Genomic DNA, 24764 nt, shown 5'->3' on the forward strand with positions numbered 1-24764 from the left:
TCCTGACAATGCTCTATTTCTTGCTTGAGACAGGAGCCTATGGGGTACCTTCTTTGAGGCTGTAACACTGTCAACCCTGTAGATTTCACATTAGTGCCACTTTTTTCTTAATATCTCAGTGAGACTGGTCAGAGACCTGTGCCGGAGGAACAGGACAAACACCACCATGCCTAGAAGACCCTAATACTCAAGACTCTGCTTATGGTGAGAAGAGTCCTGCAGAGGTCTCGAGTCTGCAGTGGGATTGCTGCAGGCTACACAAAGAAGCAGCGAGCTAAGTAATTAAGGTCTTATGTGCCAGAGCAGGTTAGAAGGTAATGGAATCATTATCTATTTCTCTAGGAGAGCAGTATATTTAGGGCCAACAGGGTCTGTAATACTGTTGAACATATAATGAAATAAACGCCAAAAACATATTTCCTAGGATAGGAGGGAAACCTCTCCCAACTAAGTGAATCACTGCTTAAACCACGTATGAAAAACAGAGAAATATGCTCACCCTTTAAAACATGTAAACATGCACAGATTGAATAAGCACACTTTGATAGGAAGTCTATGGTAAACAGTCATATTTTATTATTTGCTTTTGCTTCTTAAAATAATTTCTGTTAAAATACGCACACAAGAAATACATACCTCTCCATTTTCCCTCTGTAATTTTGACTTTATGGATAAGCAATAGTTGACATCACTGGTTTTTCTTAATTCTTAAAAAAAAAAAAGGAAATAAGGAACATACGTAAAAAAAAATGAGTTTTGCATATGCAGACTTGGAATTTTTAATTGCAGTAGTAAAGCAAATAACAAACAAAAAGTTACAGAAATCAAATGCATCAAAGAGTTTACAATGCAACAGCCTAAAATTAGGAAGCCCCTACTTCCCAGAAGACTTTTTTAAAGTGTGAATTGAAATTCAGCTGATCCATCTAGGACATTTGTTTTTCCCAATTTGTGATTTACAATTTAGTGTCATTCATTAATTTAGTGTAATTTATAAAAGAATGAAAAATCAAAACCCCTCAGGAAAATGAAAAGATAGGTCTTTACTCTACTGTAAAATTATGGGCTTAATTTCTTTTCAAATTACAGAAATATTTGAAAGTTAAATTTATCTCAAACTTCTGATGATAATAGCAAGATTTTGTTTGTGTGCCACTGCAACAACTTCAGTAAAATTACTCTTGATTTACATCTGTATAAATGAGATCAGAGACTGAAGATCATACTGGTCTTCCAGTGGAATTCAAAGTAATTCTATGTTATGCAAAAAAATGCCCTAAAGAATAATAATAATAATAAAAAAATTACTAAGTCAAGTGTTCCTATCTGAAGAACTGCCAGAATTAAGAGTGCTCTACGCAGTTTCTCCTGCAGCCTGAAATAATCAGAGAATCTGTCTGCTAGAATCTAAAATGTCTCTATGGAGTATGCACAGATCTTTATTAAATGCAGTATGAATGTACCTGTATGTCAGACAAGCATACCCTTCCATGTATCAAGTACTTTTTGAAAATAAGGAAATAATTTAAAATGAGAGGTTTCCAAAATCATTGGGAAGAAATAAATAGTTTTTCTATAGTTGAATTTAGTGAAACAGCTGAACCATTTTGTCTGAAATTTCCTGAAATAATTCACCAGAGGCAGTGATAGGTATAGACTGTTTCATCTGCAATGGCAAAGACTTAGTGAAGTTTTAAGCAAGTGAACATGAAAACTTGTAATTGGAAAGTATTAAGCACCTCTAACTGTATTCAAGAGGAATTGCTCTAGCACAGGCTGCAAGACATTAAAAAAAAAATTACATTTTACACACAATTGTAGTGATCCCCAAAATAAATATTTTAATTTCTTCTACTCTGAAATGTAGGACAATTTACTAGAACAAGACTGAGAAAATAGCAAACTGTACAGCTGAACACTTTAACATCTCCCTTTAAGTGCAGGCAACATCGTATCTTTCCTCAAAAATTATGAACTTGATAAAACTCTCCAGAAATAGGATTACCTGTAGCAATTTGGTGGAAAATTACTGGAATTGGCTCTGTTGTAACTAACACATCTTCATCGTTATCAGAACTGGAAACGTAAGTGTTATCTACGAAAGAAAAACACTTTGCATGGTTGAAGTTCCATTGTGCTTTGTCAGCCCCTTCCAATGTTTCCTACCCCACACTGTACCACAAGGAACCATTCCCCAGATTCTTAGGGAAGCTGGGCACTAACACCTTCCTGGTGTGTTCAGCTTTTTTCCCTTGAAATTGTTAACAAAAAGAAAAATGTTACAAGTATGGGAGATTCAGACCTAAACTTTATAAAGCAAAACCCTGGAGTTTGATGTCATGGTTTTTGTGAATCACACCAGGCACTGCTCTGAACCAACCCACAAGGCTCAGAGTGGCCTACCTCTTCCAAATTAATACTTGTTCTATGTTTTTTGCTATGTCTGATACCAAAACTCAAGCTAGATCTGCTATGCAGAGTGAAAGCTGCACTGAGAGCTGGGTGTTAAGAGCCAATTATGCAAAATACCTGTGCCTCATTTTGCCTAGTCACATAAAGGTTATTTGAAGTGTCTTCTAATCAGTGGATAACCTTTCTTGTGTCTGATTCAGGGAGGAAAAAAAATTCTTCTCACTTAACAAAAACATTGGTATAGATATAAATACTGTAACTCTGTTTTACCAAATTTTCTTTTAAAATGTAAGGATTAGACTGAGGAGTGTGTCTGTTAGGTTTTTATGGTTTAGTTTATTTTTTTGCTTTCCAACTAAATGTTGATTAACAAAAACCAAGAAACAGCAAGTTTTTGAGTACTATCTGCAGAAGCTAATTTTGCATGTATTGCTGAACTGCCTATGAAAGTAATGATACTTTGTTTTCTAATGACCTGGGCTGAATTGAAACCTATGCTCTAGAGCAGAAAGGCTGACAATTAAGATAATCACAGATAAAGTGACAAATAAGAAACTGAAAGAAGGACTTATCTATTACAATTCTGAACACTTTGGTCCCACATCAGCAACATGCACAAACTCACATGCAATTTTAAGCATAGTGCTGGTGATGCCATGATGATTTTTTGCCTTTTCCTTTATACTCCTGTTATACCTTTTTACAACTTCTGTGTTCTTAGTGCTTTTTGCCTACATTCTTGGACTCGTTTGTTCAGCTCGGAGACTAAACATTTTAGAAGCTTCATAGCTAGGGATCAGTGTGCCCCAGACCCCGACGTCCTCTCCAGATCACATTCTGTAAACTAAGATAGAACCATCCAGGGGAAGGTTCCTTGGGGAGGGGGGCTCATTCGAGCCTCTCATTGGAGAATTTTTTATGGATATGCTAATTAGTAAAACCTACAATGTTATACCAGATCTTTTGGGGGTGGGCATTGTGGTGTGCATTTCGGTGCATTCGACCTGGACGTGCTGCATCTAAGGATCCTTAAAATAAATACCAAAGCAAAATCCCTTTTTCCCTTCTAACTGTGTTTGACTCTTGATTTTAAGAGCAGGAAAAGGCATCAGTTGCTGGCAACCACGAAGGGACACTGAAGACCTTGAAACTCGCAGTCTTGGGCTGGAACACATCTTGCTTTGCCCCTTTCTCTGCCGGCAAATTACAGAGGGGCCAGAGCAATGATCCAGGACTGTGACCAGGACCTTAGGACCCAGCACGGAAAGGCAGAAGCACGGAAAGGAAGGTGAGTTAAAAAGAGGACCGATACTGTGCTAGCACTAGGCAATGAGATCTCCAAGGGAGGTGGAAAGTTTGGGGGCAGAGAAGCCCACGAAAGGGGAAAGCTTAAACCTTTCCCCTGCAAACTGTGGAAAGGAGGGGACGCCCTCTGTGGAGTCCACAAGAGCCCAGAGGCTCTTGGGTTGGTTGGTTGCTTGGGACATCGGGAGGTTGTGGGTTTGAATCCTGTTGAGACCAAATTTTCGTAGACGCGCATTTACTGTTTGCTAAAACCAGTTGCTTTTTAGTATTTTAAAGTGCTGTAGTTTGTGTAGTAGCTAGATAAACTGCCTGGGAAGTCAGAATTCTGAGGCCGGATTGCAGGCTGAATTCCAGAGTTAAAAGCTTCCCTCTGGCAGTTTTCCTGTCTGTGAGCAAACATGGGTGGTGTTTTTTCAGAAGAAAACAAGAAAATCCCTCCTAACAGCCCATTAGAGTTGATAATAAACACTGGAAAGGGCTGACAGGGCGGAGAACTACTCTAGACAGTGAGAGTTAATCAGACTATCCACAAGAGTTTGGCCGACTTTAAAGTTAAGTCAGGGAAAATGGCTTCCCTTTGGTAGCCTGGAAAACGATATCATTACTGACCTGATGGTAGAACTGAGATCATTATATAGGTTTGATGAAGTAAGATATGAAGAACTTTTCATTATGTATCTGAACAGGGAAGAAGCACATGTAGTAGAGAGAAATACCATAGAAATGACTTTAAGAAAGAGGAAGGGAGGGAAAAGCTGCAGCAAGCTAGCATGCATACAAATACAGAGAGATCGATATGACAGGTCTAGATATGGTGGCACCAGCTTTGCGCGATGGGGCGGGGTCTCCCCCCCCCCCCGTTCAACCACTGGGGCAGCCCGCTGTGGGGGTCTTAGGAGCTCTCTTGGTTTTTCTTCTGTCAAAGGAGTTTTCCCCATTCGTGTTGCTACGGGAGAAAACGGCTGGGTCCTTAAGAAAAACAAAAGAGCTGGCCATGGGGTGGGACGCATCTGGCTACTCTTTTGTTTCACCTGGGTGTGTGGGCAGTCGGTCTCCCCGAATCGGACAGAGAGGGAGGCTGCTTCTTCAGCTGCTTTTCCTTCTGCTGGAGAAGCCCCGGGATCCCAAAGCTTGCCTTCCCCACCCCACTCGGAGCCGGGCCGTGGCCGCCCTGCCCCACCGTTCCTTGGAGCCTTCGCTGCGTTGTAGCCCTGCTTGCTCTGCCTGCCCAGACCTCCAGGGATTTCCCCGCTTGGATACATCGTGTCTGCCGCCCGGATTTTTGCTCCTCCCTGCCGTTCCAGTCTGCCGTTCCAGCCTGCTGTTCCCGAGGGTCCAGCTGGACACCGGGATCGGCTGCCCAGGGGTTTGTGAAGCTCCTTTGTCCCATCCCTTCCCGGGATCCCAGGCCGCCGGTGCCGCGTGCTCCCCGAGCTCGCTCCGGAGCGCCCCCTGCAGCCGCGGGGGAACCATCGCACCTGCCCTGCTCACCGGGAGCCGCCAGCGCCCCTGCCGGCTGCGAGCGGAACTGCACCCGAGGGGAAAGGGCCCGACAGCCGAGAAGGCTGGGACTGGGTTTGTGGTTGTTTGCTGTTACTGCCGTAGTTGTTGTTGTTTGTTTGACTGGTTCTACACATATAGATACATAATAGTAAAGAACTGTTATTCCTATTTCCCACATCTTTGCCTAAAAGCCCCTTGATTTCAAAATTACAGTAACTCGGAGGGAAGGGGGCTTGCATCGGCCATTCCAAGGGGGGCTCCTGCCTTCCTTAGCAGACACCTGTCTTTCAAACCAAGACACCTGCACAGGTGGGGGTGGGGGACAGAAGAGCGGGACAGCCAGTGGGGGTGGGGCAGGGGGTGGAGCTGCCGCCGGGCAGCCTGCACAAGTGTGGGATGCAGCAGCGGCAGCGCCACCACCTCCGCCACCACATCTGTCGCCATCCAAGCAGGGTCCGGGGAGGAAGCAAGCGGCTACCTCCAAGCCAGAGGAGCAGCGCAGGCCCCCCCCACCCCCAGTCTCGTCAGGTGTGGAGAGTGGGCACGGAGGCAGGAGAGAGGTGGGCATGCCACCACCCCCTGACTGCCCCAGAGGCGGAAGAAGGGGTGGACTGGCCACCGTCCTCTGACTTTTCCAGAGGCAGGGACAGGGAAGAGGCAGGGACGGGGGAGGGGAAGGGGCGGGCTTGGCCACCTCTCCCCGAGTTCCCCGAACATGGAAGTCAAGGCGGAAATGGGCATGGGTGATTCCGAGTGCTTTCCCCCATGTAGCAAACTGCAGGTTTTCGAGCTAGAGACAGGAGGAGCCGGTCGCTCTCCCCCCTCTGCGGTGCAGCCGATGTTAAAGCTGGGGGCAGATGGGATGGCCCCCATCCAGGTGGCTCTTGCAGAGCTGGGATGGGAGGAACTGCTTGCAGCCCCTGCCTCCCTACCCCTCCACTGCCACAAAAAGCGAGACAGTCCCTGATCAACATTCGGCTGGAACAATCTTTAATACCAATGAAGTAGTTTCAATTAGAAGTGAATGGGATGATCCCGATACAGATGGTTCTCACAGGCAGGGTGGTAGAAGAAGGGGCAGGATAGCCTGAGAAGCTATGAAAGCAGTCAGTCCTGTCGCTGAACACACAAGGTCCAAAACAGACAAAGGGGGAGGGGGAGGAAGAACCTGCATTAGAAGCACCTCTGAGACAGGCTGTGGGAAATGAGGGAGTGATTTATATAAAGACACCATTCTCCCTCGGAGAATTCCACCTCGAAGCAGGGGAAAAACTCAATTGGGAAGTACATGGACAACCCAGAGAGAGCAGCTATGCGTGTGGAAATGGCCATAAAATCCCAAAACCCAGACTGGGGTGGTTGTTGGGTTAAAATGTGCCGTTCCTAAAGCAGTGAATTGGGCTAGGTTATATGAGATCAAACAAAATCCAGATGAGACCCCCACAGAGTTTCTGAATAGGCTTAAGGAAGCTGCACAAAAATACACTACCTTAGACCCTGACTCACCTGAGCAGCAGATCCACCTGCCCTACCTGTTTATAGGTCAATCTGCTAATGACATAAAGAAAAAGCTGCAAAAGATAAATGGGCCACCAGACGTAAGTAAACTGTTGAATGTAGCCTGGAAGAACAGAGACTCAGCAGACAAAGATAAACATAATAAACCACACCACAAGAAGAAGTATGATAAGGGGAAGTCATCAGACACATCAAAAAGCGATACCCCTTTTCCCCTAGCTGAGGACCAGTGTGCAATTTGCAAAAAGCGAGGGCACTGGAAAAATGAGTGTCCATCACAAGCAGAAAAGAAGCCCCCAGTTCCAGAACTAACTGTAAATACAGACTGACGGGGATCGAAGGTAAATACCCCAGCAGAGCCTTCGGTTGTAGCTAAGCTGGGGAATATGATGTTGAATTTCTGGTTGATACTGGGGCACGGATTCTGTGTTAAACACTTTAAAAGATAAACTGAGTCAAGACACTGTGGATCTGATCGGAGCTACATAGGTAAGTGAAACAAGGCCTTTTTTCCAACCTTTAAATTGGGAAAACACTGGGTCACTCACCCTGTATATGCCAAATTCCCCAATGCCATTATTGGGCAGGGATTTATTGGAAAAACTGGAAGCAGAAATTAAGTTTTCCAAGGAGACGGGAGTGAAAGTTATAATCCCAGAATCTAAAATTATCAAAGCAGCTGCTATTCTTGTACAGGAATGCCAAGGAAAAATTCCCAAAGTTGAAGAGGCTGTCATTCAAATAATGTGGGCCGATGATTCTCCTGGGAGATCCAAAAAAGCTGAACCTGTGAGTATCACACTCACAGCAGGGGCTACACCAGTAAGGCAAAGACAATATCCTCTGAAATTAGAAGCTCGCAAGGGATTGGTATCTGTGATTGAAAAGTTTCTCAAATTTGGGTTGTTAGTGGAATGTGAATCCAGGTACAACACATCAATCTTGCCAGTAAAGAAAGCTGATGGTAAAAGCTACAGGTTGGTACAGGATTTGAGGGAAATCAACAAGATAACAGAGGACATACACCCAGTGGTAGCGAATCCTTACACACTCTTGACAACACTAACAAATGAATTAGGATGGTTCACTGTTTTAGATCTCAAGGATGCCCACTTTTGCATTCCTGTGCATAAGAATAGCCAAGAACTCTTTGCTTTTGAGTAAGAGAATCCTGAAACAGGGAGAAAGACCCAGCTCATCTGGACAGTTCTACCACAAGGATTCAAAAACAGCCCAACCATATTTGGAAACCAGCTGTCAAAGGAGCTTGAGGACTGGAGGAAACAAGAACCAAGAAGAGCGGTTCTCCAGTATGTTGATGACATCTTGATAGCGGCCAAGACACGAGACGACTGCATCGAGCTCACTGTAAGTCTGTTGAACTTTTTCAGCCAAAGTGGGTATCGGGTCTCAAAAGAGAAGGCACAGGTTGCCAGGGAAACAGTGGTGTACCTGGGCCTGGAAATTTTCCATGGACATCGCCAACTCAGCAGAGAACAGAAGGAAGCCATCTGTTGACTTCCAGAGCCCCATACCGTAAGGGAGATGCAGGCCTTCCTGGGAATGGTAGGTTGGTGTCGCCTGTGGATATCAAACTACGGTATACTGGTGAGACCTTTATATGAGGTCCTTAAAGCAGCTGAAAAAGGGACTATCATGTGGACAGAGAATGCCAGGGCTGCATTTAAACAGCTGAAACATTCCTTGATGTCAGCCCCAGCTCTGGGGCTGCCAGATTTGACTAAACCTTTTGAACTCTTTACACGTGAGTGACTGAATGTTGCTCTGGGGGTACTGGCACAGCACCTTGGAGACCGGTGAAGAGCTGTGGCCTGTTTTTCAAAACAACCAGACAATGTAGCCCAGGGTTGGCCAGGATGCTTGAAAGCTGTGGCAGCAACAGTCCTTCTGATACAGGAGGCCTGTAAATTCACCCTTGGGCAGCACATTGTTGATGTACTGGAGCGAAATGTACTGGAGCAAAAGGGGGGACACTGGCTATTCCCTAGCAGAATGCTCAAATACCAATCTGTGTTGTTAGAACAGGATGACATTACTCTAAAGACAACTTCTGTGGTAAACCCTGTGATGTTTTTATCATCCACGTTACTTGACAGTGTGCCTGAGCATGATTGTTTGCAGACAACAGAGGAAACTTATTCCAGCAGACCAGACCTGAAAGATGTTCCTTTGAAAGATCCAGACTGGGAACTGTACACTGATGGGAGCAGCTTCATGAGAAACGGTAGGAGGATGACCGGTTACGCTGTAACCACCTCAGATAAAATCACTGAGGCAAAAGCCTTGCCTCCAGATGTATCATCACAGAAAGCTGAACTCATTGCACTAGCAAGAGCTCTAGAACTGAGTGAGGGGAAGAAGGTGAACATATGGACTGATTCCAAATATGCCTTCAGTGTTGTGCATGCCCACGGAGCTGTTTGGAAGGAATGTGGCCTGCTGACCGCTCAAGGTAATGAGGTTAAGCCTGCTAAACAAATTCTTGCACTTTTACAGAGCCTTTGGAAGCCTACGGAAGTGGCTATCATGCATTGCAAGGGTCATCAAAAAGGGAAAACAGCCCCCGAACTGGGAAATCATTTTGCTGATGAAACAGCCAGGGGGATTGCAGAAAAAGGCATTTTTGCAGTGGTACCATAAAAAGAGATAGATTTGTCATAATTTACCCCAAAATATGATCAGAGGGATCACAAATTAATTAAGTTCTTTAAGGCTGAAATCAAGGAAGGTGGGTGGGCTGTTACTGCGGTAGGACAAGTCGTAGTTCCACCCCTGATCCTTTGGGAAATAGCCCAACGAGAACATGAAAGTACCCATTGGGGAACAGAAAATCTTTTAAAACATCTGAGGGAAGTAGTGATAGGGAGAGGGATGACTGATAGTGTACAATCTGTAACAAGCAAGTGTGAAACCTGCTGTAAAAACAACTCTGACACAAGCAGGAGAGTTGTGTTAGGAGCGACAAAACCAGGAGATCTCAGGGGAGACTTCTGGCAAATAAATTTTGCTGACATGCCATTTAGAGAGGGATGCAAGTATGTACTGGTACTGGTTGACACCTTCAGTGGATGGCCTGAGGCGTTCCCCTGTCGCACCAACACAGCAAAAGAAGTAGTGAAAGCTTTGCTCAATCATATAATACCAAGATTTGGGGTTCCTTTGGGAATGTCAGCAGATAGGGGACCACATTTTGTTGCAAAGGTGGTTGGGGAAGTCAGCAGGATTTTGGGACTTACCTGGGACCTGCACACACCATACAGGCCCCAGGCAAGTGGCAAAGTTGAACGCATGAATGGGACCCTCAAAACCCAGATCTGCAAGATTTGTCAAGAGACATCCATGACAAGGGTTCAAGCCCTGCCTATAGCCTTGCTGAGAGTCCGCATACAGCCAAGGAGAAGGGACAACATAAGTCCCTATGAAATATTATATGGCAGGCCATACCAGATTCCACATATCCCAGGTGAAATTCATATGAGAGGTAAAAACGATTTGCAGAAATATTTTATGGCTCTGAGTTCCACTTTGCAGAAGCTCCAGAGATTTGTCATGTTATCCAAACCAATAGGATTGGACACACCTGCTCATTCATTCCAGCCTGGAGACTGGGTCTACATCAAGTGGTGGGACAGCGACCCCTTGCAAGCCAAGTGGAAGGGACCATTCCAAGTTTTGCTGACCACTTCTACTGCGGTCAAGGCTGCTGGCAAGGGACCGTGGATTCACTACTCCAGAGTGAAGAAAGCTTCTGCTCCCGAAACCACCAAGACAACAGAGACCGATACAAACCAGAAAGATGCAGTTTAAACTGTTTTTTACGTGTTTGCTGTTTGCCCAACTGGCAACCACAGTTCAGGGTTCACCCCATGATTTGCATAAGACTGTGGTCCAAAATGTGTCCAAAATTCTTAATAAGAGTAATTGCTGGATCTGTACTCAGTTACCATGCCTAGATAGGAGGGGTCACTGGCCACCGATTGGCATTTTAATGGAAGAGAACTGCACTGAAACGTGGGAACCAATGAATAGCACCCTTCTGCCCCCCATACCCCTGAGTGGCCCGGTAGAGCATGCAAACTTGTAAGGTTCCTTGTGCAATTGTAAACGCCACAGGAAAAGCCGTTCTTCCTTCCTATTGTCATCAGACCCATTGCAGAGAAATAATAGACCCAAGAATTGCGGCAAAGATGAAATTGACAGGGTGGAGACTGGCTCAGCCATTTGGGATGGGGCTGTATTGGATATGTGGCACCAAGGCCTGCCAAATTATGCCCATGAACAAAGACCAGGCTTGTGCCATTGAGGCCGTGGTCCCGAATATAACAATATTTCACCATCTTGAAAAACCAAATGAGAAGAGAAAAAGATCTCTTAATGCCCTCACTGAACATCCCACACTTTTCCATAGCCTAATCAGAACCCTCATACCCTCTTACGGAGTGGTTGAACTGGAGAGGGCAATTGTAGATATCTCAGCTGTCATTGAACATATTGAGCAGCATACTGCAGATGCAATTTCAGCCTTACAGGAGGAAACTGATAGTCTGTCCCGTGCAGTTATGCAAAACAGGATAGCTCTCAATTTCATACTTGCTGCACAAGGAGGTGTATGTGCTATTGTCAATACCACCTGTTGTTCTTACGTGGACCAAAGTGGGAGAATTAAGGAAGATGTGGATGAAATTTGGAAGGGAAGTCAAATTCTACATGAAGTAGCTTCCAGAAATAACACCTTAAAATTTGATCATATTTTTGATACCCTCACCTTATGGTTACCAAACTGGGCCCGTGTAAAATAAACATTTATAATAGCTGTAATTGTAGTTATTATCTGTGTAATAGCCTGTAGAGCAGCCAGTTGTGTAAACCGGTTCTGCAGGTAATGTAAAGAATAGACAAGGCAGAGTTTTGTTAGTCTCTAAAAGGGGGGAAATGATGCCATGAAGATTTTTTTGCCTTTTCTTTTATACTCCTGTTACACCTTTTTTACAGCTTCTGTATTCTTAGTGCTTTTTCCCTACATTCTTGTACTCGTTTGTTCAGCTTGGAGACTAAACATTTTAGAAGCTTCATAGCTAGGGATCAGTGTGCCCCAGACCCCAAGGTCCTCTCCAGAACACTGTAAACTAAGATAGAACCATCCAGGGGAAGGTTCCTTGGGGAGGGAGGGGCTCATTCAAGCCTCTGATTGGGGAATTTTTGATAGATATGCTGATTAGTAAGATCTATAGTGTTATACCAGATCTTTTGGGGGTGCATTGTGGTGTGCATTTCGGTGCATTCGACCTGGATGTAATGCACCTAAGGATCGTTAAAATAAATACCATGGTAAAATCCCTTTTTCCCTTCTAACCGTGTTTGACTCTTGATTTTAAGACCAGGAAAAGATCAGTGCAACCTCGAAGCTTCTGAGTGCTTCCAGTGAAATGTTAAAGGTGTTAACATTAATTGGGAGGAGAGTTCAGTAATTTCATCCTTTGTATCACAGCAGTTCTCAGCTACCTTCATCAAGAGGGAGCCTGGGGCTGTGGCCATTCCTTGCACAGTGTGCCAGGCTGGACAGAGCAGCAGCTACACTACACACACAGACGGGTTTTCCTGGCTGCCACCTGGGAAACAGCCCTTCTGCCACGTTCACACACATCTGCCAAGTCTGACGCTGTCCCACACCTTTGCCTACTCCCACTCCTGCGCTGTCCCGCGAGGCAATCTGAGTGATCTGTGGCTGGCTCCACACACACATGCTGTGTGCAGGCAATGCTGCAGGAGGCCAACGCCACTGCTGCCCAAGCCCTGCACTCCTGTGGGCACAGCAACACAACTGTGGCTGCTCTGCTGCACATTGGGGACAGGGACATCTTTTACATCGTGTGAACTAAGTGGGCTTCCTTCTGCCAGCATTCATTCCTTCTCCCACTTCTATCTGTTGGCAGGAGGGGCTGTGAGCTACACCTGCAGCACAGCTTGCATCTTACCCTCTGCAAGAAGCCCTACCCTGCCTCTGTTTACATATTTCACCTGGTTGTGAACCAGCATTTCAGTGTCCACCTTGTACATACAACACAGGCCCATCTGTTTCCCAGTTCTGGGAGTGTAAATTACTGCTATAGAGTCTAATGAGCTGAGATAATTGAGGCCATCATTTGGCTCTAAATATACCTAACACCACATACATGGAAGGGAGAGAGGAAATTCTTGTGCTACAGCTTATTGCTGTACAGAAAACCACGAAAAACAGTATGTTCTGTACAGAATAGACGTACATATATGGAAAAATGGACTCCTCAGCTACAGGCTTTATAGATTTTAATTATATTTTTATGTCCATTGTCATTCTTTCTTGGCAGCTCGATAATATGACTTTCACTGCCAAGTTGTTTTTTTTCCTTTGCTATTTGGCAGCTATTTAGGTTTTTTTTTTTCATCCATCAATCTGATGAAACTTGAAATTAAGAAAATGGCTTTGACTGCTTTCTTCAACAACCAGTTTCTAACACTCAACACCTAGGGAACACCTCTCGTCTTCACTGGAGGATCTAGTGCCTGGACCCAGCAGAGGGATGCAGCAAACTACTTGCTGCCAGACTGGTTCTCTCCATATCTGCTGCAATCTACTGAGGAGTGAGAAAGATGTGTAACCTACAAATCACTGGGATAAAATACTACAGCAGTTCTACAAGTTTCTGTCAGCCAACACAAATCATTCTGAACATAAATTCATCAGCAAAATCCTTGCTGCTCTGATGGTTCCCACAGGAGTCATGATACACTCATATTAGTGGGACTTCAGTCTACTCATTGATGTTATATTCTGTAACTGCTCCTTAGAAGGATTACCTTCCCCGGTTGTGTCAATGTTATGAGAAAATTGCTACAGCAATATTTTGCTGAAAGTGTTATTACCTGCCTCTAAACTTTTAAGTTATATTTTCACAACTTCAGCAATGGATATGTAACTTTCAGACATTACTGTCTCAACACTATTCCTGTTAAGTTCTCAGTGTGCCTTTGTGAGCACATTTTTAGCTTTCACTCATAATTGCGAAACTTTCAAACACCTTCCATTATTGAAAGCTGTCATGTCACATTACGGTTTCCATAGGTACAATTTAATGCTCAGCTACTTGTATTTTATGCTTTAAGAAGTAATTCAGCAACAGCTACACACTGTTATCAGTACCATAGTGGTGATGCTGCATACATTACAGCAATGCAGGCTGCGGCAGTATGCATACTACCCAAGGCTCTTCATTTAGTATATGTTTCGTGGTATCATTTTAGCTGAATTACATCACTGGTATAGTGACATAATCGATTCTATTTTCATATATTTATTGCATGCATTAGCAATTTACCTGATGACCAACTCTGACAGCCTTGTCCTGGATTTACAAATTTGATCCACTCTGTATTACACACTCTTAATCTACACAGGATACAAGTTTGGTATAGCTATGCACTAATGGACTTAAACCTTAATCTATAAAGATTTATCCTGCAAGAAATTTAATTTGAGAGCACGTGCTGCTCTGAACTCTTAGCAGCTCGCAGCAGTACTTGAAGAATACCTTCCAGTTGAGGACATCAGCACAGAGTTTCCCAGACTTGACACCATCACACCCTGACATGTTCCTGAAACCTTCCTTAAGATACATGTCAGAGAAGGGAGCCACAGTCAGCAGTAATGTTAGGTTAGAAATTAGGACAAAAACAGGTGACAAAGAATCTGGCTCACCAAGCCAAAATGAGTGTTTCATGATCAAAGCTGCAAAATGACAAAAAGTCATTATCATTCCTAACACACTGAACATTTCTTCATCATAAAGCACACATATATCCTGCAAAAGCTTGAGATATGAATGAAATCAAGTCTTCTAAAGCCCTGAAGGGCTGGATTTTAATCAGTAAACATGTGCTGGTTTACTCTCCACTCCAAGCTAACTACAGTGTGAAATGTTCAAATGCTATCTGCCTTTAAAATATAGGGCGTGATGGCACAGAATATTCTTCGGGTTTTAGGGACACTGAAGTCACTCAGGCTTGTACGCTATCAAGACATGCTGCAAATAACATTCACAAGGAAATTTTGAGGTCTATCAGACAGAAGAGTTTTCCAGGAAATGACATCTCATGTGCTGTGCGAGTAACTGCTGATAGTTCAGTGCTTCAGCTTACCATTTACTTAAGAGGTTCCCAGAAGTCAAATTTTGTGATATTTAATGGAAGAAACTGTTAATAACATGTGGTGAAGATCTTCTTCAGCTGTGCGTCCCTCCGTTCATTGTTAGCTCAATGCAGTAATCAGTAAATCCATTTATCACTAGTATGAATGTGCATTTTATGAATCTCAGTTTCTCACATTTCTAGATATTGAATAGGCTAATATCAGTATCATTCTCCTCTCCAGTTTTTACTGGTTCAAAAAAACAAATCTAATAAAGGTTGTTAGCACTCTTTCACAGAAACCATTGTTTTAGCACCACTGTTGATTTTTTTCTCTATCTCCTTCAAACACTAGTGTTCTGATCAGACAGAATCTGCTGCTTATCAGTGAAGAAGATCAAAGTCACACTTCTTTAGTGCTTTTAAAAGAAACAAGATGTACTTCTTTGAGAAACATTTCAGAGACACTACAGATGAAGATCAAAAAAGGACAGAGGATTTAATATCATTCATATCATAGGTACTTACACTATTAAATAATCACAGGTGCACAATGTGGTGCAGTCCAACAATGCTACCATGAGCCTTTACTTGCACAGCACCTCTCATCCCTGCTTCCCTCTTCTGCTTCTGATAGCCTGTGATGCCTGAAGTATCTGTGCAGTCTCTTTGTGAAGGAAATTGGGGAAATAACCTCCCTGAAAACTTGCTTTTGTTCTTACCTGCTTCTGTTTCCTAAGAATAACGCTCCTTGTCAAGACTGGCCACGTGGTTACGCAAATACTTTCGCCAACCCAGCTCATAGTAGGAAAGGGAGGCAGGACTGAGCAGCTGGGAACAGCTTTGCAAGCCAACACTACCCAAGACCCACACATGAGCACTTGGCTCCAACTGACCCCAAGAGGCACCAGCACAGTCTGCAGGCTTCACTTGGAGAACATGAGTAGCCTCATTAAGGTCTCAGGCAGAAGTGCTCCACTGGCTCTGTGCCAGGCTGCTAGGGCTCTTGAAAGATTGAGCTTTATATACCATGCCAAAGAGAAGCTGGGCATTTTCTCACTCCTACCGCTGTTGGCTCCAGACATGGAAAGCACCCTAAGCTACCATCTATCTAAACTTGTGAACCTGTGTTCTCACCCTGACCCAGCTGATAAATGATGCCTGAAAAGGAGAAATGACTGTGGAAATAATCTTAACTAATGAAAAATGAATAGCACAAGATGCACCTGGAAGACATCAACACCCTTTCAGATATTCTCATTTGAATATAGCAAACTGACGTGTCATGTGTCATGGACAAGAATGTTGCACTGTACCTGGGTAGTCCTCAGAGACATGCACTGAATAGGACACACTGTAAAAAAGAAAAAAAAAAAACAACAAAATTAGAAACAACAACATTAACTGCTGGCACAACACTTTTTCCTGTTCCTGTGCTATTTTATGCTTATTTATAGGTTCTTGACAGTTTCCAGAACAGAAGGTAACATCTATTTTGATAGCTTTTGAAGTGCTCAGCTGAAAATAAAAACTGTCATGCCCATTTTGAAAGCTTACTTTGCTAAATTGGCACATCATGATTTCAGCGTTCTTCAAAGGAATATCAAGGCTGCATTATATTCCCTTTAGAGTAATATTTCACAGTATGTGTACTTCTGATTAAAAAAAGGTCACTCTTTGAACACCAGAACTAGAGAACCAGTAAAGTCCAGTTTTCCCTCTATCTGGTTTGACTCAAGACTCAGCAGGAGTCCTTTCTCACTGTTGTACATTTCTGTTAGTTTCAGCAAAGGCTCTGGATGTCTTGGGTTCCCTCCTTCCATCAAAACTCTGTATTTTATGTAGTATCTGTACCTTTTAGTCAAGCTGCGTTCAAATTAAAATTTGAGAGAGCCACAGCCACACCGAAGAGCAGCTTCACTATGTGCATTCCCTGACTCTGTTTCATCAGAAAACAGTCACTCAAAAGCACCATCCTGGTTCTGCAGTTCAGTTCACATCTGCTTTCCCTACCTCCCAGTGAGATCTTCACTAAACTCATTGCTGAGAGCAGGACAAATGTGCTGCTCAGGGTGTGATGGTCTGCTCAGTTATCCAACTACCCACCAAGTCCTTCTGGTATAAAGTTTAGTGCGCATCTTAATTTTGCGTTAAAAACATTCAACTCTGAAGCACACTGAAAGGTTTCTGTTGTATAATTCATATTCTTTCCAATTCTAAATCTTATAAACTGTGGCAACTTACACATTTAAATAATACATGGTGGGGGTTCATGTCTGTAGTGAGTTAAGTCAAAGCAGGATAGTACAGTCCTCTTAAGAAATTTTGGTATGCACTGCGCTTGCTGAAAAACTGCTGACAATCAGTTCAGAGGATCTTTTCAAATGACTTGAATACCACTTCCATGTAGACAAGAAACTGAAGCCAGGTATGATTTTTAATTTTTCTCTCTCAAGGGCTTCTGTTAAATGATTTCCACTTTCACAATCCAGTGACTGTAAGAGTCAATCAACATGAAAAAGTAGGTCCTTCACACTTGCTTCTGCAAGTCAATCTATTAACACACAGCTCCGTCACCTGTTTTCGCACATCATCTATTCTAGAGTATTTTATGTATTGTTTGATTAAGACACAAAGAGGCCTCTTTCTTCAACAGCTGCAAATGTTCTTATAAATTGAAGCAGAAGGAGTATTTATTAGAGCTGACTACAGATTTTGCCACACAACTAGATAGCCTCACTCAAGCTGATTAAAATCCCATCACTGTGCAAATTCAACATCTAATGACTTTTATGTTTCAATTATTTTTTAGGCATTTTGAATAAGCAGCATCTGTATCCCCTCATGTTGTAGTTTTTTCCCTAAGGACAGGATTATTTAAATCTAGTTAATCTGTCTTCATTTAAAATATCACTATTTTAAATAGGGAAATATCACAAAATAAGAAAATGTTATTCTTAGTGCAGTCATGTATAGAGAACATTGCTCTGTGGTGCAGAAAAAAAAGAATACCACAAAAAAATTCCCGAGAAGTTAACTGAGTGCCTGTTCTCACCAAACCCCATCTTCTAGAAATGTTTGTAACCATGACTTCTTCCTTCTACTACTGAAAGAGGTACTTCCGTCTTACTCTTTTAGACAGGCTGCTTGCACACCTCTTTGCTGCCTCCAGAATTTCTGTGTATGGGTTTGTTCTAATATTGAGAATAAGAACAGGGGCTGAAGAGTTTCACAGCTTTCATGAGTGCAGATACTCAAAACTCAGCTGGGTAAGGACCTCAGCAACCTAACCTAATTCTGAAGCTGGATTTGACTTCAAAGTTAACTTCTGCTTACGCAATGTGCACATGTGCAGAAACCCAACAGAACTGAGTTTTCTTTTTTCTTCATCATGTGGTTATCTGGCAGCAGCAGCTGTGGTGTTGCCAAATGGAAACTAGTAACCAAACAATACACTGTTTGTCTTGTGAGGTGGAATAAATTAAAAGGTTAATGAAAATGCAAGTTAGAAATAGTCTCAAATCAGACTGTTCAAACCTAGGTCTGATCCAGGGCCCAGTGAATCCAGCAATAGGGAGAATAAATGGCTTGAGGTCCCAGAGGGAGGTGGCAGTGCATTGCTTCAGCTTGTCATCTTGTGTTAGTCATGTGTGGACCATGGAAGCAAAAAAGTGGAAATAAAACTACTGAACAAAACTTGGATTTGTGTCTCGGCTCGCCTCTGTGATTGTCACACATGGCCACCCTTTGGCAAATTTTTCTGCTCTCAGGATAAACTGCTTCCTACTGACTGCGCACCTGATTTGTCAGTGAACAAGATATACCAGGCAGACAAAGGTCTCTTTAAGGGCTCCTGTCCTCCAGCCACCCAAGCGTTCTCCCACTGACTTCAACAAGATTTAGAGCCAAGCCACAAACAGAAGACTGTGATGACTTACAGCACCTTAAACTGCAGACTTCAGTGAAGATGCAGATGTTCAACACCTCTCAGTGTCAAATCCTCCCAAAGCCAAAGAAAGACTTTATTGAAGCAGCTTTCTCATTTAAGAACTCAGAAATGCAACTGGAATTAATTTAGGCCAGGCCCTCACATAGAAGTACAACATGATTATTCCAGTGAGGGAAGTGATTTTTCCTTCTGGCGATGCAGTTCCTCTGTACAACCTTATTGCAGTTACTAAATACAGCTTATAGCAGTATAATTTATTCCCATTCCCATAAACACATTCACCATCGCTCATTCAGTTGTATTGCTTTAGCTACAGGAACGGTTAAACTCTTGGGTGTAAACAAAGCCTCCATGATGGTGCTATTTCTGTTTTTTTCAGCTCAGACCCTCTGCAGAAGACATCCTGCAGTACATGTTTCTCAACCCTTAAGCTTAGAACAAGCTTCATACTCAAAATGGCTAGTAAAATTTTTGTTATTTAACAAACAGTAAAGTACTAGATGAGAAATTAGTAGGAACTGTCTTATTTCACAGCTTACAAGCTTTTAATGTGAACTTTTTATTGCCTGAAATAATATTAACATCGACAACCTTGGCTTAGTAACAATTTTACTCACAGGGGTCTCATTGCAAGAATTTTCCAACTTGCTTTAACCATTCTATTCCTTCTAAAGAAAATTTATTCTGCAAGGGTTCATCTCCATTGGAGAACTAATTCATCAACTTGATGGGTATGCACCATGTAATTGCTATTTTTCAAATTAATCTTTCCCAACTGAATACAAAATAAGCAGATCCATCTGCATGTGACATTACTACAATTTCTCAAAGCTAGTTAAAAAGGGGTGGAGAGTCTTAACTGGTTATACTACCAGGCAAAATGTTACCCAAAAACTGCATCTCCAGGGCAAAGAAAAATACTCATGAAAACTGAAAAAGACAGCAAAGCAAAAGTTACTGTGACGAAGCACATTCATAAAAAGGAAACCAACTAGCTTCACCTCCTTATATCCATTTGTAATATTGCTTCCCAAGCCCTGAACTATAGTTTTACCTATCAGGATACAAACCCCAGGATCGAACACACATCCTGAAGCCACAACAGTGATGCTGTACCAGGGATGCAGCTTCTCATCAATTCAGGTTATCTCAGCTCTATGCCACCCATCGTTTCTCTCTAAGAAATAAATCCTTTAAGCTGAATTTCCAGCTGTTTTGCACAGCAGGAACAGTGTGAAGCATCTGGTGCAAGTCAAGGATTTATGTCTCTGGAATAGTTACGACAATTCAACCAGTTCTGTCCCATGGCAACAACTGACTTACTGCCTTATTAAGTGTGGAAATTGTGATCAAGTTTCTATTCCAGTTTTAGTCATCTGTATTAGAGCCAGAGCTCTATGTCCTAATGTTGTAGCTTGTAAATTTGATGAAGAAAGAAAACAAGATTTTTTGTCATGTGGAATCTGATAGTAGCCTAATGCAATCTGTAACAAAATACGTGAAAAGGGTAAATAGGACTTAATCATAATGCATCTGAAATTACAGAATTCAGAAGAGATTTTGTTTATGATATGCCAAAATCTCTGATCTAGCTCATTAATGATTTAATGCAGTAAGTTAATGGGATGCACAAAATTTTACACCTTAAGAAGAATATTAAGCCTCAGCAAAGCAAGCTACGGATAAACTTGAAGTAATAAATGTTACTATGGTATTTATTATATGCCTGGGTCAACTTTTATACAAGTTGGTGAAATGAAGAAAATACTACTGAAACTCCAGTACAAAAAATAAAAGTATGCTGGTGACAAGTTTGGGCTAAAGGACCTTTTTAATAACCAACATAATATTTCTAAAGTACATCATGGTACAGACATGCTGCTTTTACTCTTTTTGAGGTGAAGCAGTAGAAAGGAATAAAGTCCAGTTGAAAAGATGAAACTGAAACTGTGTTCTTTTATCACTTTCTAGCTATCAACTCACAAAATCCCTACATCTTCAGTATCTACACATAACATGCCACAGTAGATCAACATTTCATGAATGTTCAGTAGTAATACAGTAAATACTGCCATCTTCAAATCTTTGTTTTTGTATCTTTGAAAATGCTTCTGAATTCTTCAGTGGATTTCTATCACTGTCACTTTAGTCTCCTTTTCTGCTTCAATAAGACCACCATTTGATCCTGAAACCAGACCATTCATATTGCTTTACTTCTCACCAGCCTTTTTCCTCAAACAAAACAAAATTGGATCCAAAAAAGCATTTCACCATGAACACAAGCCATTCTCAGCACTCTGTTCTGAGATCCAGTTTGAAACTTTATAACCTGACAATAAATCACATTACAAATACAGGGTGTAAATTATGATTTTCAGAAATCATACTGTGGGATTGCACCCAAACAAAACTATCAAATTGCATTTCTGAAATAGATGACCTTTGAACAAGTGCCTTGATAACTGGTAGGAGAGGAAGGCATTTAGGTATCAACCAGATGAAAAACTAGGTACACTATTTACACACACAAAAAAAGTATTAATTAACAGAAAAAAAAATTAATTGGCGCTTTTTTTGTAATTGATCTCATGTGAATTAGACTATGTGAAAAGAAGTACAATTCAAAACTAATATTTAAACACACTGTAAAAGGCTTCAATGTTAAGCCTTTCTTCCAATTTGTACATAGATTACATGCATGCAAATAGCAACAGAAGAGACTTAGAAGCCAGAAGCAGCAATTTTCTATGGCAGAAAGGTATCTTCTGTTTAATGGACACCACCAAAAGACAAGTCTTATAAAGTCACAGCCTGGAGACAACGATTTCATTCTATGCTGAAAACAGAACAAATAAAATAACTTTAACAGCAACTGAAAAATAAGCAAAAATTACTACTATGTTATGTATAGCTAGGACAAAGCAACTTAATAAAAACTCTCCATTTGGTGTTCAACTGCCGCAAGTAAGAGTGAATGACAGACGTTAGGTTTTTCAACAAATTATGAACAAGTAAATTAGTAAAATAATTCATCACTTGGAATGTATGAGTGCTGTGCTGAGAAACCCTTCATCATATTTCAGCGGAGCTCTTAACAAAACAATAGAAGTATGGGAAAAATAATACTGCACTTCCACTTTTGAGCTTTTGAAAGATTGAGTCCCACTCAACACACATCAGCTGAGGAAGTGCTCCACTGAAGCTCATATTCAGAAACATACACAGACCTACGGCAGCATTCTGGATCCTCTTATCTGGTAGATTTTGTAATCAACTATTGCTGGCATTCACATTTGTCTTCAGAAAAAAAATATGGAGACTTTTAGAATGTATTTCTAAATGTACATTTACAATTATGAAACACAAATTTTATTCTGTTTCTTCACTAAAAGGGTGGTCAGGCATTGGAACAGACTTCCCAGGTAAGCGATGGAATCACCATCCTTGGAATTATTCAAAAGGTGTATGGATGTGGCACTTGGGAATATGGTTTAGTGGTTAACATGGTGGTCCTGCTTGAGCTTGATTGTGGTGGCGGTTGCTACCGCCACTCAAGTGGCAGGTGAGCCACTGGGATGGAACGCAGCCTTGAGCTCCTGGTGGGCTGGCTCAGAAGTTTAAACTCTCCCCCAAGGTTCTGATGAGTCACCACAGTCTCTTGCCCTGGAAACCATCAAGTTCCTACTGGTTTATCGTTTCCCCTACCCGTTTTATGTATATGGCCTTTAATTTGTAACACCCTGTTGAATATGCATATGTTCTAGAAAGTTCTTTGTTCTTCAAGGTCCTGTTGGTCCCTCTCTCCCTGCTCCCTCCCACCTTCCCCCTGATTAGTCAGTTTGTACTCTCTCCTCCCCTTTGCCCAAACCTGATTGGTGGACTGTATCCCTATAAAACCGTTGGACCCTCTCTTGTTAATGTCTTTTGTCCCTGGAACCTCTGAGGAATAAAGTCCTTCAGAACCCATACAGAAGATCCCTCTCATCCTCTCTGCCTTCAGTTAGTGCGCTGGGGATTCAGTCGCTTGTGATCCTGCTCAACATCACACTGGGGATAGCGAGCGTGTGTGCAGTGGCCTGACAGCCCCTCCTGAGGATCTTTAACCATAGGTTGGAGCCCCAGAGGTTTCCAGACTTGTGGCAGACACTCAGGGAGGCGCAGCACTGTTCCTTTCCCAGTTGCGCGACTTGTGCCACGTGATGATCTTAGAGGCCTTTTCAAACCTCAGCGATGCTATTATTCTATTACAAATCACAGAATCACAGAACGGGTCAGACTGGAGGCAACAGCAGCAGGTCATCTGGTCCAACCTCCCTGCTGAAGCAAGGTCACTCCGAACTACAGGGCACAGGATTGTGTCCAGACAGTTCTTGAATATCTCCATTATCGGAGACTACACAGCCTCTCCAGGCAACCTTTTCCAGTGGCTGGTCACCTGTGCCAGTAAAGAAGTTCTTCCCTCATTCAGATGGAATTTCTGGTGCATCACGTACTGCCCACTGCCTCTTGTCCTATTGCTCAGCACCTCTGAGCAGAGCCCCTCCCTGCAGACACTGACAGACATTGATGAGGTTCCCTCTCAGTGGTCTCTTCTTGAGGCTGAACAGGCCCAGCTCCCTCAGCCTTACCTCGTAAGAGAGATGCTCCAGTCCCTTGATCATCTTTGTCACTTTATACTGGACCTGCTCCAGGAGTTCCATGTCTCTCTCGTACAGAGGAGCCCTGAACTGGACACAGCACTCACCAGGGCTGAGTAAAGGGGCAGGATCACCTCCCTGACCTGCTGACAATGCTCTTCCTAATGCACTGCAGGATATCATTGTCCTTCTTGGCTACAAAGACATACTGCTGGCTCATGGAAGCCAGGACCCCCAGGTCCTCCTCTGCAGAGCTGCTTTCCAGCAGGTCAGTCCTGAGCCTGTGCTGATGCCTGGGGTTATTCCTTCTCCAGGTGCAGGACCCTGCATTTGTCTCTGCTGCATTTCAGAAGGTTCTCTATGCCCATCTCTCCAACCTGCTGAGGTCCTTCTGAAGGGCTGCACAACACTATGTTGTATTGGCCAGTCCTCCCAGCTTTGTGCTATCAGCAAACTCGCTGGGGAGGCACCTGCCCGTTCCTCCAAGCCACTGATGAGGTTAAACAATACTGGGTCCAGTACTGACCCATGGAGTACAACCACTAGTGCAACCCTCTGGGATCTGCTGTCAGCCAGTTCTCAATCCACCTCACTGTTCTCTCATCCAGTCCACACTTCCTGAGCTTGCCACAAGGATACTGCGAGAGACAGTGACCAAAGCCTTGCTGAAGTTGAGGGAGACAATAGAAAAAGTTCACAAAACTTAAGTGAATCCATGAATAATATTAGCCAATACAAATCAGTACATGCTGCACTCCATTCACTCAGGGCACCTTCACAATACAGTCTCAGTAATGTGACAAAACCATAAACAAAACTAAGTAAATGCTTCAGTTGCATAAAACACTAACCACAAAGTGACATGTATCTCCAAACACTGATAGACAAACGGCACTAGAATCATGACAGAAATATGGAAGAGAGTAATGATTTCATAACCTGCTCCTAGAAATAAAAAATTGTATAAGGTATTTTAAAATACAAATAATTATATGGGCTTCTGCTCTTTCACATGAGGAAGTAACTATTGAAGCACAGGACTTCCACCTTTTTTAAAGCAGTGATTTTAAAACTGATGCTATTAAACAGAATAATGATTAGTGATGAACAACCTTGTCTTCTGGGAGAAAGCATAAGAAGCCACAAATGAGACAAAAATTAAAAGGAGGCGGACCTAAGTTTTCATGTATGTATTTGCACAGCTATGGAAAAAGTGACTGTCCGTCAAGCACAGCAAGAATACTCTCACAGTATTA

The 24764-nt window shown here is 42.7% G+C and overlaps 1 protein-coding gene across 2 annotated transcripts in view; it reads right to left on the bottom strand.

The window, feature by feature from the left end:
- The window catches only part of PARP8 (poly(ADP-ribose) polymerase family member 8), a 124385-nt gene that overhangs the window by 53312 nt on the left and 46309 nt on the right, over positions 1–24764 (bottom strand). For both annotated transcript variants that reach the window (XM_032095971.1, XM_032095972.1), the window contains exons 3-5: positions 16239–16276; positions 2006–2095; positions 637–707 (exon numbers count right to left, since the gene is read on the bottom strand). In XM_032095971.1, the coding sequence (XP_031951862.1) occupies positions 637–707; positions 2006–2095; positions 16239–16276 (199 nt within the window). The remainder of the gene's footprint in view (positions 1–636; positions 708–2005; positions 2096–16238; positions 16277–24764) is intronic.

This window comes from Corvus moneduloides, chromosome Z (genome assembly GCF_009650955.1).
Source record: "Corvus moneduloides isolate bCorMon1 chromosome Z, bCorMon1.pri, whole genome shotgun sequence".
Classification (NCBI taxonomy): Eukaryota; Metazoa; Chordata; class Aves; order Passeriformes; family Corvidae; genus Corvus; species Corvus moneduloides.